Below are 12,741 nucleotides of genomic sequence, written 5' to 3' on the forward strand. Positions count from 1 at the left end.
AATTGGGCAAACAACACACCCACCCAGCCTCCCCAAATCCCCCAACACACAACTGCACATATAATGCCCACTCCCCAAAATCCCACACACATAAATTACACACACAGTGCACTCTGCCCAGGTTCCCCAAAGCTCATACACACACAAGTGAACACACAAATCCCCCACCCAGCCTCCCCAAATCCCCCCATACACAATCGCACAATGAACCCCACCCACTCCCCAAAATCCCCCCCACACAACTGCACACACAATGCACCCTCCCCAAATTCCCCCATACACAATCACACACATAGTGCGCCCTGCCCATCCCCCAGAATCCCACATACACATAATCTCACACACACACAATCCCCCGTCTCTAGGCCGAGGCCCCCGAGATGCAGCCCCAGTGCTGGGAACTCAGTTCCTACGGTGGTGGGGTTGGGGGCCCACAGCGGAGGTGGGCAGTGCAGGAAGGACCATGGCATCTACCCAGTTGCCTCATTCCCTCCCGCCACCCTCACCACAAAGGCCAGACGCTAGGAGGTCCCCCGGGTGGGAGGGAGGGCTGAGTGCCGGGGTGAACTCTCCCACTGACGTTGACTAGGAATCCTGGGAGAAGTCAAGGGAAGAATTCTGAGGCCAAGAACATAGGTGAGGCAGGAACTCCATGAAGCAGGCAGGGCAGGCCTCCACCTCAAGCATCTGTACTACCAGGCAGGTGGGAGCTTGTGTTTTCCTGGCCTCATGGGGCCCTGGGGTGTGAGACCCAGCCAGGACAGACCAAAGTGGGGACTTCAGCAAAAGCACTCCACCATGTCCCTCCACATGGGATAAGGGCAAGAACAACCTCAGCTGTGGGCTTCCTGTCTGAGCAGCACGCCTCTCACGCAGACTCCACTAGGGACAGTGTTCCATGGGCCCTATGAGGTGGGTTCTCTCTTCTATGGCAGCCTACACCTGTGCCCTTTGCTAAGTCTGGCTAACTGGCCTCTGGTGAGTCCCCTTGCCTCTCCTGGCCTCAGTTTCCCCATCTGTAAAGAGGGGGCGATTACCACAGCACAGGCTGGTTGTAAAGCCTGAAATGAGGTGATACAAACAAGGCACTTAGTAGAAGCTTACTGAAAGCAGCTGCTATTGCTGCTATTTTTTTTTTTTTTTTTTTTTTTTTTTGAGATGGAGTCTTGCTCAGTCGCCCACGCTGGAGTGCAGTGGCGCGATTTCGGCTCACTGCAAGCTCCGCCTCCCGGGTTCATGCCATTTTCCTGCCTCAGCCTCCTGAGTAGCTGGGACTACAGGTGCCCGCCACTACGCCCGGCTAATTTCTTTGTATTTTTAGTAGAGACAGGGTTTCACCATGTTAGCCAGGATGGTCTCGATCTCCTGACCTCATGATCCGCCCGTCTCGGCCTCCCAAAGTGCTGGGATTACAGGCATGAGCCACCGTGCCCGGCCTGTTGCTGCTATTTTTAATCACTTATTGTTATTTATCATAAATCCTCCAGGGTTTGCAAAGCTGACATCTAGGAACCTATGACAACTGCTTAATTGTAAAAGAAAAGTAAACATGTCTGTGTTCCAGGGCAAGAGTGCTGAGACCTCTCCCATCCCTCCAGCCTCTTCCATCCACAGAAACCACTGGCCATTCTAATTGCACCCAGTGACTTGCTGCTGCCCATTGCAGGGCAAAGTTCCTTTTTATCTTATAGCTGGACTTCATGGAGGTCAGCGGGGTGAGGTCTACAGAAGCTCCTGCCAAGTCCCCCGAGATGGAGATGTGCCACCTGAGCCACCCCTCCTGCTGGCCTGGCCCTGGGCTGGGATGGTTTGGAGGACTTGCCCTGGACCAAGATGAGCCCAGACCCCGGCAGCACCCAGGGCCACCAGGTACACCTCCCGCTTACCTTCCATGATGGTTACTGGGTCCTCTACCTGTGGCCGCAGAATGTTAGGTCCAAACACGGTTGCCAGGTTCTGGACACTCATCTTGTTGACATTTGAGTATGCCTGAACCTCATCCAGAAACCTGCAAAGTAAGGAAGCAGCAGTCATCAAAGAAGCAAGTTCTGACACCCAGTCTCCTGTGAGTGGCCTGGACGCCCCGCCACACCCCTGCTGAGCCCTGCTGCCTGTGGGCTTTTGCCCACTGGGTGCAGCCTGCCTCTGCCAGGCTCAATGAGGGCAGGCTTCCCTTGGGGCCCGAGAGGGCCATCAGAAGCAAAGCTCGCTGGGACAAGGGCCCACGCTATTTGTGTGAAAGGAGGACATGACGCTGCACATTGCAGTGTGCACAAATTCTGGGAAGTCCCAGACCCTAGTCAGCACTGCCCCTGCATGCCCCTTCTCAGTGTCTAGGATGGGGATACATGAAGGGTTGGGGGTCAAGGGGCAGATGCCTGGGGGGACAGGATGGCAAGAAGCACCCAGGAGAGACAGAGGGTATTATCTACCCAGGGCTGTTTAAAACCAGCTGCTCCCATGGGACTGTAAGCTTCATGAACTCAGGGTCTGTGTTTTTCCACTCCCTGCTTCATCCACCCTGGGTGAGGCTGTGCAGGGTGGGGGAATGACCCGGGCACCCCTCTGACAAGGAAGAGTTATGTGTCTCGCTGTGCGGTTGGGGAGTGTGGAGCCAGTGCAGGCAAGTGTGGTTCCCCTCCCGCCACGCCACTTACTTGCAGATGTATCTGAGCAGGTTGTAATTGGCCTGAGGAAGGTTGCTCACTTGTTTAGCCAACTCCAGAGTGCCCTTAGGAATGAATAACAGAATTTCAAACACCGGCAATGAGGCCCCTCGTCCTTCTCTGACTGCGAGGAGGGGTGAGCAAGGAGAAGGGAGGTGGGGGCTATGGCGGCCCAGCCCCAACAGACCAGAGGGCTCCACCACCTCCACCTCCCCTCAAGGAGTGGCCAGGGCCCAGCTGTGACCTCCTGGGAAGCTAACTTGCTTCTAAGGAGCTGGAGTGAGGGGTGAGCCTCTACGGGGCCGGTAGAGGAATGTCAGGGCCCGTAGCTCACTTATCAGCACTCAGCTCACTTATCAAGACACAAATATTTGCCAAATAATGAGCCCTCAACTCCCACAGGGCCACAGGGGAGGCAAACGGTCCTTCCCTGACCCTGAGCCACCCGGGGCTGCAAACCAGCACCTGCGTGGGTGGGAACGAGAGGGATGGCTCCTCGGTCCTGGGAGCCAGCTCAAAGTCTTTTGGGAAGGAAGCAAGATATAAATAAAAGATCTCCCTGTTTCTGAGCCCATGACAGGCCTGAGTGGCCTGAGTTGGGTATGAGGAGTGTGAGCACCTACTGGTGTGGCAGCCAGAGCTGGGCACCCCGGACCCACCCCTCCCAGAGACCAAGGCCGCAGACAGGTATGGCTCCAGACAGACAGTAGGATGCCCCGGCCCCTCCCCGACCTCAGCAGGATGGTCTGGCCCCTCCACCAGCCGAGCAGGATGCTTCAGGCCTCCACCACACCCCCAACACAGAGCAGGCCTCCACAGGATCCATGTGCCATGAAAATTCATGAAAAGTCAGAGTCTGTGTCCTGAGTCTACAGGCCACCACCCAGCCAGCCCATCTCCCAGGAGCTGTCCCAGGAGCCACTGACCTCCCCCTCGTCCTTGGTGAGCAGCTGGGCGCAGCTGAGGAAGTCCTCGTACCTGGCGAAGGGGACCACGGGCTCGGGGAGCTCCCGCAGGTAGAGCTTCAGCAGGGAGGCCACCGTGTGCACGTCTGTTGTGCTGGGGGCGGGAAGGGAAGAGGACAAGTGTGTGAGGCCTGGGATGCCAGGGGACTTCAGGGGTGACTGGTACCCCCTGATGCCAAGGGGCAGCCTCTGGTCTCAGATGCATGCTTGGGCATACTGGGGGCTGCATCTGCGGCCAGCTGCCTTGGTCAAGGAAAGGCCAGTGCTGCTTCTGGGAGCAGTGGACAGGGCTGGGGCAGGGGCGACTAAGTATCCATGGCCAGGAGCTCCAGCTCAGGGACCACCCATCATGCCTAAGCACCTGCTCAGAACCCCTGAGTCTGTGTCAATCCATTCAGGACCTGCTCCTGTCCTGTGTAGACTGCGTAGGACTCCAGGGACTGCAAAGCCACAGGGCCCTGCAGGTCATAGCTGCTCCACCCTAGCAGCTGCCCTGGGCCAGAGGAATCAAGTGTGATGCAGGTCAGGTTGCACAAGGGAGGGCCCTGGGACATGGGCCAGGGAGCCCCTTCCACAGGCCTGGTGGCCATCCCAAGGTCCCCTGCAGGATGATGTGGAAGCCGCCTGCTCTGCGGTCGGAACAGCTATCCTGCAGGCCCTCCATAGGTGCTGCCAACCCCCAGCCTGAGCTTGCACTCTCCGCTGTACTTGACCTTGGCTGGAGTGGGAGGAGCTGCACCAAAGGCGCCCACAATGCAGGGCTGCTGGCTCCTTGTCGGGGAATCCCACTCCCCAGAATCCCAACGGCAGGAGCAGGTCGGAGGTCAGGCCCTTTCCTCTCTTCCTGTCCACCGTGGGGACACCTGGGCTTCTAAGCTCATCACCTCCTCTCCAGTGCCCCAGGAGTCCACTCCAGGCCTCAGTCTCCTGCTCTGGCTTGGAGCTGCCAACGCAGAAGTAGACCAGCTGTGGATGGTGGTGACAATGGGCCTGGCACAGTCCTTCCCTGGGTCCTGTGTGGGGTCTGCAGTTCAGGTCCTAAACGAGAGCCTTGGCATCTTCTCTGAGCTTGCACTCCAAGCTGTATACGGGCCCCAGGTTGTTCATCTACTTGTCTAGGACCATGGACTTAAACCCTGGACTGCATTTCCCTCAGGAGAGATGAGCCAGGGGCCAGGAGACTGTGGCTGTGCCATTATGCTATCACCTGACCCCTGATGGATCCCAGGCTAGGCTCACTGAGATAAATACCTTCTGACCCTGACATTTGGGATTCTGGGGTTCCATGTATCCCTATGCACCCCAAATCCATATACCTGGGGCCCCTCCTTACCTGAGGCTCAGTGACTCTTGGTTTGGCTGGGTCCAGTCAGCCCCCACCCTACTCCTCTTCCCTCTCCAGCAAGGCATGCTGCTACCACACCCTCCTCAGCCTTCTCTGGGGCCATGTTCCTGGCCAACTGCCCTGGGGGAGGGGCAGGAGGCAGGGAAGTATGGTTGGGAGCCAGCCCGCATGTCTTCCCCTTTTCTGCAGCTGGGGGACGGAGTGTTTCTGCCCTGGGTGAGTGGACACAGAGCCACCCCTCCTCTGCAGACCTGTCCGGCTGCATCCCTGCCCTGAAGGGTCCTGCTGCTTGGCCCTGTTTGACCCCCCATCCGCTCAGCACCTGAGCTCTTACTTCCTTTCCTCACCCCACCCTCCCTTCCTCCTTCCCCACTGCAGTGCCTTTCCTCCAACAGCTGTCGCCAGGCCTGTTCTTGAGACTTTTCCCTAAACTGCTGTCCCCTTCCTCCCTCCAACAAGACCCAACGAGAATCCTATACAGCCTGTGGCCCTGTGTGTGCCTCCCCAGCCTGTGGGCCTCCCAGCACGCGGTCACGTTGGTGCAGGCGGAGGCTGGGGGCAGGGGTGGGGCAGAGAGGGCAGCAGCTGGTCAGGGGACGAGGTGCCTGCCCTGGGGGCAAACCGGCCCTGGTGGTCAGTGCCACCCACAGCAAGGCGACCCTCCATCTGCAGGTTCCACATCACCTCTCCGAACTCAGGGAACCCCCCTGCCCACGCCAACACCAGCATCTATGCAGAACACGCCATGCCTCCAGTCTGGCCCCAACTTGCCTCATTCCCCTAGAGTCCATTTCTCATCACCCAGCCCCACTTCCTCAACCTGCCCCCAAGCCGGGCCACCTGCTTAACCACACCTGGGTGTCCACAGGGCTCCTCCCTGAGCAGCCCAGTCCTGCCATCTGCAGCACCCCGGGAAGTTCCCTACCGGAACCCAGGAGTGGTGTCCCTGGTGTTTACTTGTTATCTGTCAAGACCCACCCCCCTTAGAATTTCTAATGCATGTGGGTGCCCCTTCACCCCTAGGCCTCCCAGCGGTCCCTCACTCAAAGGATAGGAGCTGAGGGAGTAAGAAGAGCCTGGCAGCCAGGAGTCCATGCAGCCCTAGGCTCTGGCTCATAAGAGGCTGTCCTCACAGCTCAGCAGCGGGGCGGCAGCCTGGGAGACAGACAGCCCAGTGCCCAGGGGACACCGTGCTGGGAAGGGGCAAGTATGGGCCAGCTCCAGGCACTGAGGCTTCCAGGCCTGGTGAGGCTTTAGCAGAAGAGAAGCTCAGGACCTGGGGCTAAAGGGGACCTTCTTACAGAGATGAGCAGGAAGGTGAGGAGGGGCTTCGTGGGGAAGGGGCCAGGCTAGCAGCCAACGCCCCAGGAGGCGGGCAGGCCATGGCCTTGGGGACAGAGCTGCATCCCAGGACTCTGTTGGAAGTGGGTGAGGAAGGGACCCTCTGTTGGAGGTGGGTAGGGAGGGGGGACCCTCTATTGGGGGTGGGTAGGGATGGGGGACGCTCTGTTGGAAGTGGGTGAGGAGGGGACCCTCTGTTAGGGGTGGGTAGGGAGGGGGACCTTCTGCTGGGGTTGGGTGGGAAGGGGGGCCTCCATCGGGAGTGGGTGGGGAGGGTCCCTCTCTGGGTACAGCTGCAGAGCCAGAGAAGCTGCCATGGAAACGGCGGAAAGTGGGAAGGATGGCCTCAGATACCCTAGGAGGAGTTTCTAAAGGGAGAGGAAACCAAAGCCCAGGGCCACAGTGGCAATATGGGGGCCACTGCTGAGATGGGGGTGGAGGGACAAGGCCAACATGCCCACCGTGGAGATGGCCCTCCAGACACAATTCCAGAAGCAGGGTAGAAGCAGCCAGAGAGGGAGAAGGCACACAGCAGAGGGCCCCCAAGACACAGGGAAGGTTGCCCCAGGCTGCTGGGAGACAGAGAGTCAGGTCTGCATGGAACTCACCCTGGGGTGCCCAGTTGCCTCTCAAGGGGGCTTCAGCAGGCAGGCCAGGTGGAGAAAGGAGGCTGAGCATGCCAGGAACCCACCTTGGGAGAGCAGGTGTGCCCAGGTGGAGACCCGCCCAGCAGGATGGGAGAAGCTCGGCAGGGGAGGTGAGGTGCGGACGGCCTGTGCCACTCCAGGGGGCCCCAGCAGAGTTTGAGTTGGGGAGTGGCAAGATCTGATCTGTGTCTGCAGAAGCCCCTCAGGTAGCATCAGGCACTAGGGCAGACCATCTGATCCTGGGGAGCTTCCAAAAGTCCTGGTTCCCAGGCCTTACCCAGGTGACATTATTTGAAGCAATCTGCAACCCTAACGCTGAGACACAAGATGGAAGAGGCCTGGCTGGCTGAGGTTCAGAATGGACCACAAGCTCACTGAGCGTCAACACTGGGATGGAGCTTCACAAAGCTCCAGAGGAAGGGTCCTCCGTACCTCCCTGGGTGGAATACTGCCAGGGAACGTGGTCAGTCCTGGACTCCACATCTAAGGAGAGGAACCGACACCCTCCCCTGGCTGCAGTGATGGGTCTGGGAAAGAGCTGAGGGGCTGAGTGTTCTGTCCCCAGAGGAGAAGCCCTGGGAGGCCAGGGCTGCCTGTGGGTCCTGGTGGGCCCATCCTGGGGCAGATCCAAGAAGACAGGGCAGAAGTCCCATAGAGGGCAGGTTTTCTTGATGTAGGAAGAACTCTATGAAAAACTGCCCCATAATGGGTGGGGGCACTGTCGGGGGAAACAGAGTCCCCAAACAGCCCTGGACTGGTGGTAGAGTTGGCTCCACCCAGGGGCATCCGGGGTCTGGGTAAGCCCCCATGATGGGTAGGGTGGACATGGCCCCAGGACAGATGGAGGAGACTCGCTCTCCTCTCCCCAGGACCCAAGAGGAGGGGAGCCGAGCTGCTGTGCCATCTTGCCATTGATATCACCGGAGGAAGCACGGCCAAGAGACAGACTCCACAGAAGGCCTGGGGTCCCGGATGCAGCTGCACCCAGTCTGTCCTCACATGGCAGCCAGCAGAGGTCCTTTTTCTCCAGCCTGGGTCAGGTTTATTAGCATGTGCGGGGAGGCAGGCTGTGTGGATGTGAGCTGGCCTTGTGCGTGGCAGGCATCCATCTTGAGAGGGGACCCCAGGCTGGTGGAGTGAGGGTGTGCCCTACGTTCTGCCCACTAGGAGGGCTGGCCCACCATCCTGTTGCCAGCCCACCCCTGCCCACTGGAGCTGGTGTCCTGGGTAGGAGCCTGCAGGAGGAATAGACAAGTGGCTCCATCTTACCCCCGATCACGAGCTCACCTGTCAAACAGTGGCTTCTCCCCACAGTCGAAGGAATCCTGCAGGTCCCTCACCAGGTTGGCCTGGCCCGGCATACGGAACAGCCCCTCCTCAGTGAGCCCGCGCTCCCGGATGAAGTCCACACACTGCTCCACCAGCAGGGGCGCCAGGCGGGGGCCATACTTCCGCTCGTGGTGGACTGTGTCCTCCAGGCGCTGCCCAAAGATCCCTGAGCACAGAGAGGAGCTAGTCACACCCTCCACCACCCAGCTTAGTGTTGGGTGCTCAGGACAATGGAGGGCAGGGGCACTGTTAGGGCTAAAGGTGGCTCCTCCTCAGGAAGCAAATTACACACCGGGAGGATGCATACCAGGAGGCTGGGCCCTGGTCACCCGGACACATGCTGGGAGGACACACACCAGGATGCTGGGCCCTGGGCTGCCTGTGGACAGACAGCAGGAGGGAGCAGTGAGCTGGTGGTGTGACCTGGCCCGTGGAGCTTGCCCAAGCCAGGAGCAAATGGCCCCCAGGAGCATGCATTATGCATGTCATTGATTGGTTTTGCAGTCATTCCAAATAAGAAGCCATCCAATGCTCATCAACAGCAGATCTCCTGTGTTCTGTTCTTAGCATGGAACACAGTGCAGCAAGGAGAATAAATGAGGCACAGCTCACTGGACAAGACAGATGACATAGTAATGCAAAAACCATAGTCATGATTCAGCATCAATCATCACCAGGAAAATGCAAATCCAAACCACTATCTGATACCACCTCACACCCACTAGGACGGCTACTGTCAAAAGATCAGATAGTAACAAGTGTCGGCGAGGATGTGGAGAAACTGGAACCCTTCCTTGTGCACTGCTGGCAGGATGACAAGATGGTGCAGTTGCTGTGGAAAACAGCACGGCGGTTGCTCAAAAAATTAAAACCAGAATTGCCAGTAATCCCTCCCCTGGGTATATACCTAAAAGAATTAAAAGCAAGGTCTCAGATACTTGCACACCCATGTTCACAGCAGCATTATTCACAGTAGCTGAGCCACGGAAGCAAGCCATGTGTCCATAAATGAATGAACAGAGAACCAAGACGTGGTATTTGCATACAGTAGAACTTGATTCAGCCTTAAAAAGGAGGGAAATTCAGACACATGCTATAACATGGGTGAACCTGGAGAACATTATGTGAAGTAAAGCATTCACAAAAGGACAAATACTGTGTGATTCCTCTTATATGAAGAACCTGGAGTAGTCAAATTCACAGAGACAGAAAGTAGAATGGCAGCTGCAAGGGGCTGGGGGCAGGGGAGATGTCAAATTAGAATTGAACGGGCACAGAGTCTCAGCTTTGCAAGACAGAAAGCGTTCTAGAGATGGATAGTGCTGATGGTTGCAAGATAATTCGAATGAATGTAATGCTGCTGAACTGTGTGCTTTAAAAATGATGAAGACAGGAAATTTAATGCTAGGTGTATTTTATGAAATTTTTAAAAAATTAGAAAACAAAAACATCATCAGAAACAAAAGAAGCCTAAACCCCAGAGTGCACACTGCATGACTCCATTTATGTAAAGTTAAAGACAGGCCAAACCCATCTGTGCTGTTAGGCCGGGACATGGTTACCTTGGTAGATCTGTGACTGGAAGGGACTCAGAGGCTTCTGGGGTTCTGGTAATGCTGTGACTCTCCCCTGGCACTGCTTACCCAGTTATGTTCCTCTTGAGAAAATTCACTGAACTCTACACTTATGACTTGTATACTTTTCTGCATGCTGCTCTTAAATAACATTAGCGAAAAGAAATCAGAGAGAGAATGATCTAAAACAATACATGACAAGACACCAAATGAGGAATAGAGGGAGAGAGGAAGGAGGCAGAGGAACTTCTGAGAAAATCTATGAAGACTAAATACATTACTAGGCTAAGAGGTTCCTGGCAGCCCAGGCAAAGAAGGGAAGGAGTTGAGATCCATAAAGCTGTCTACACCACGGCACAGTAACAGGAGAAACAGACTTCTGCCAGCCCCTAAGCTTTACAAGGTGAATGCCTGACTCTTTGGAGTGCCTGACATTATTCACACCCACTGTGCAGAGACCTTCCCTGCAGGGTGGCTTGTGGGGTGTTCCAGGGGCAAGATGCCAAAACTCCAGGCTTGGGACTTCTCAGAGACCTGGGCACTGAGCCAGCTAAAAGTGGGGGCTCCATTTGTCTTACTTAGCTCCCCACTCAGGGGCTATTTTGGAATAAGATACATCGGTCCCTGGTACAGTGCCTGGCACAGAGCAGGACACAGTAAATGCTCCTCCTCACCATGCTTGACCCAAAAACAAAGTGTATAAAACCTGAAAGGTGAAGACTCTTCCTTTAAGAACACATGCCCATGTGGGCTGCACCTGCTGGATGCCAGCAATGCTTTAGGGAGAAGTGTGTGTGCACATGTGTGCATGTAGGGTGGGCTTGTGTGTGCATATGTGTGCACATGTGCTGGATGTGGGCTTGTAAATGTGTGTGCATATGTGTGCATGTGGGGTGTGTGTGCATGGGCATGCACACATGGTGGGGGCACGTGAGTGTGAGGAGAGTGCCGAAGTAGCTACACACAGTGCTGTGGTGCCAGGTGCTGTTCTGAGCATTTTACAAACATCAGCACATTTAATCCTACCCATCTTGATAACTTAGGGACTAGGGACTGTCACTATCACTGTAACCATCATCATCATCTTGACTTTTGCCTGTTCAGTTTGCAGGATGTTTGAACTGATAGGCATGGGGTCTTAAGAATGTGCCCAAGTTCACTCAGCATGCATGACAGGGACAAGGGTCCAACCCAGGCAGTCTGGCTCCAGGTATAGAGAATGTACTTGGCCACATGGCTGCTTGGCACCCACGTTGGTGTGGAGATACCTATGTGACGCCCCCAACCCAGCACCAGCAGTTCCTGAAAACGCGGGTCATGTGAACAGAAAACAGGCAGAGGTTGCAATACTAACACGAAGGGAAAGCTGCTCCCGCCTGGGATCTGGTGGGCAAGACCAGGTGCCCCTGCCCAGAAATGGGGCCCAAGGGGCCATTCATCAGCCTTGAGCACAGCGGGTGATCCTGCTGCAAGCTTGGCCTGCTAGCTGCCTGGGGCAACTCTGAGAAGCCAGTCCGAGGAGGCTCCAGGGCCCACCACTGACAGTGTCCTGGCCTTTCCACCACCTCAAGAGTGGCCTGGGCTGGTCCAGGGACACCGAGCCCCTGCTCTCTCTCACTTCAGTCAGGGTTCAACATCTGATGCCTAACAATGAGCCACACCGGTCCACACATGTGCCTGTTTAGCTCATATGATGTTTGAAACATTTTTAAATTAGTTATTTACAATCAAGAGATTTCACATATAAATCTGGATTCCCAGCTTCTCTTAAAAAATTCAGATGTGGTGACACCAGGCCTGAGTTCCAAAAAAAGCAACAATTGCAGAGCTCAGTGGCATCTGTGCCCTTTTGATAGGACACACACTTGCCATGTCTCCGCAGTCCCCACCATCCCCTCTCACTTCCAACCTAGCCCATGCTCTGCTCATGTGGTCCTGCCAGATATTCGTTCACCTCTTCTGCTTTGACCTCCGGGGCACAGACTTCCCCCAAGGACATTGGGGCCAGGATAAGTAGGAAAGGTAGCAATGGGAAGCTACACCTCTCGGGACCAGAGGCCTCTGCTAGGACCTCAAATGAGCAGGCAGTGGGCATCCAGGAGGAAGTGCCCATGGGCAGAGGGTCCCATGAGTGGAGGGGCCGACCTGGCAGTGCCCCTGGTGCCTGCCACCTGCCTCCTGCCTCCCTCCACAAGCACACATGTGTTGCCTTTCCTCTAGCTCTGCCCACTGCTTGAGTGGCATGAATCTGTCTGCCTTCATGGCCCTGTGAGTGGCTAGGGCCTTCTTCCTGGGTAGCGCTTTCCTCTTTGGTCTGGGCAAATTTCCTACTAGTCCTTGGAAGAAAGCTCAGAAGTCCCTCCTACATGAGCTGTCCCAAATCCTCCCTTCAGCTTTCCCTCCCCTCTGTCACAGCCCTGACTGCCACTACTCCAGACAGCTTGAGGACACTCCCCTCTGCTGGGTTGCTGGACTGCCCACAGCCACATGCTGGGCTTGCAGCAGAGGCCAAGGAGAGCCAGTGAAGGCGGGGACTGAGCTCTCCAGGGCCACCACCCATCCCAACTCACAGCGTTCAGCCCCACCCTCAGCTCACAGCTGACTGAAGGCCACAGTCAAGGAAGAGACACACAGGGAAAAAATTCCAAAATTCTCTCTGGAGGCCCATGGAGCATGGATAATTCCACCTAGCCATCTCTTGGCTCCAGCCCTGCCTGCTGTCCCATCCCCTGCCCCTAAAACTCCTGCTGTCTGTCTGTCCATCCACCTTGCCATAACCCCTGTACTTTGTGCCTGGCCCCACTCCAGGAATTAGAGCGCTGCCCGGAAGGCTGTAAACATATAAATCTCCCTGGGGCCTCCCCTGCTGCCTGT

The 12,741-nt window shown here is 56.3% G+C and overlaps 1 protein-coding gene across 4 annotated transcripts in view; it reads right to left on the reverse strand.

The window, feature by feature from the left end:
* ARHGAP22 (Rho GTPase activating protein 22) overlaps positions 1-12,741 on the reverse strand; it is a 210,581-nt gene that overhangs the window by 5,629 nt on the left and 192,211 nt on the right. For 3 of the 4 annotated variants that reach the window (XM_023230184.2, XM_023230185.2, XM_023230187.2), the window contains 4 exons: positions 8,252-8,459; positions 3,593-3,725; positions 2,658-2,731; positions 1,887-2,008 (listed from right to left, as the gene is read on the reverse strand). In XM_023230184.2, the coding sequence (XP_023085952.2) occupies positions 1,887-2,008; positions 2,658-2,731; positions 3,593-3,725; positions 8,252-8,459 (537 nt within the window). The remainder of the gene's footprint in view (positions 1-1,886; positions 2,009-2,657; positions 2,732-3,592; positions 3,726-8,251; positions 8,460-12,741) is intronic. The other variant, XR_002735272.2, reaches the window with a different exon arrangement.

Source organism: Piliocolobus tephrosceles, chromosome 9, assembly GCF_002776525.5.
Source record: "Piliocolobus tephrosceles isolate RC106 chromosome 9, ASM277652v3, whole genome shotgun sequence".
NCBI lineage: Eukaryota > Metazoa > Chordata > Mammalia > Primates > Cercopithecidae > Piliocolobus > Piliocolobus tephrosceles.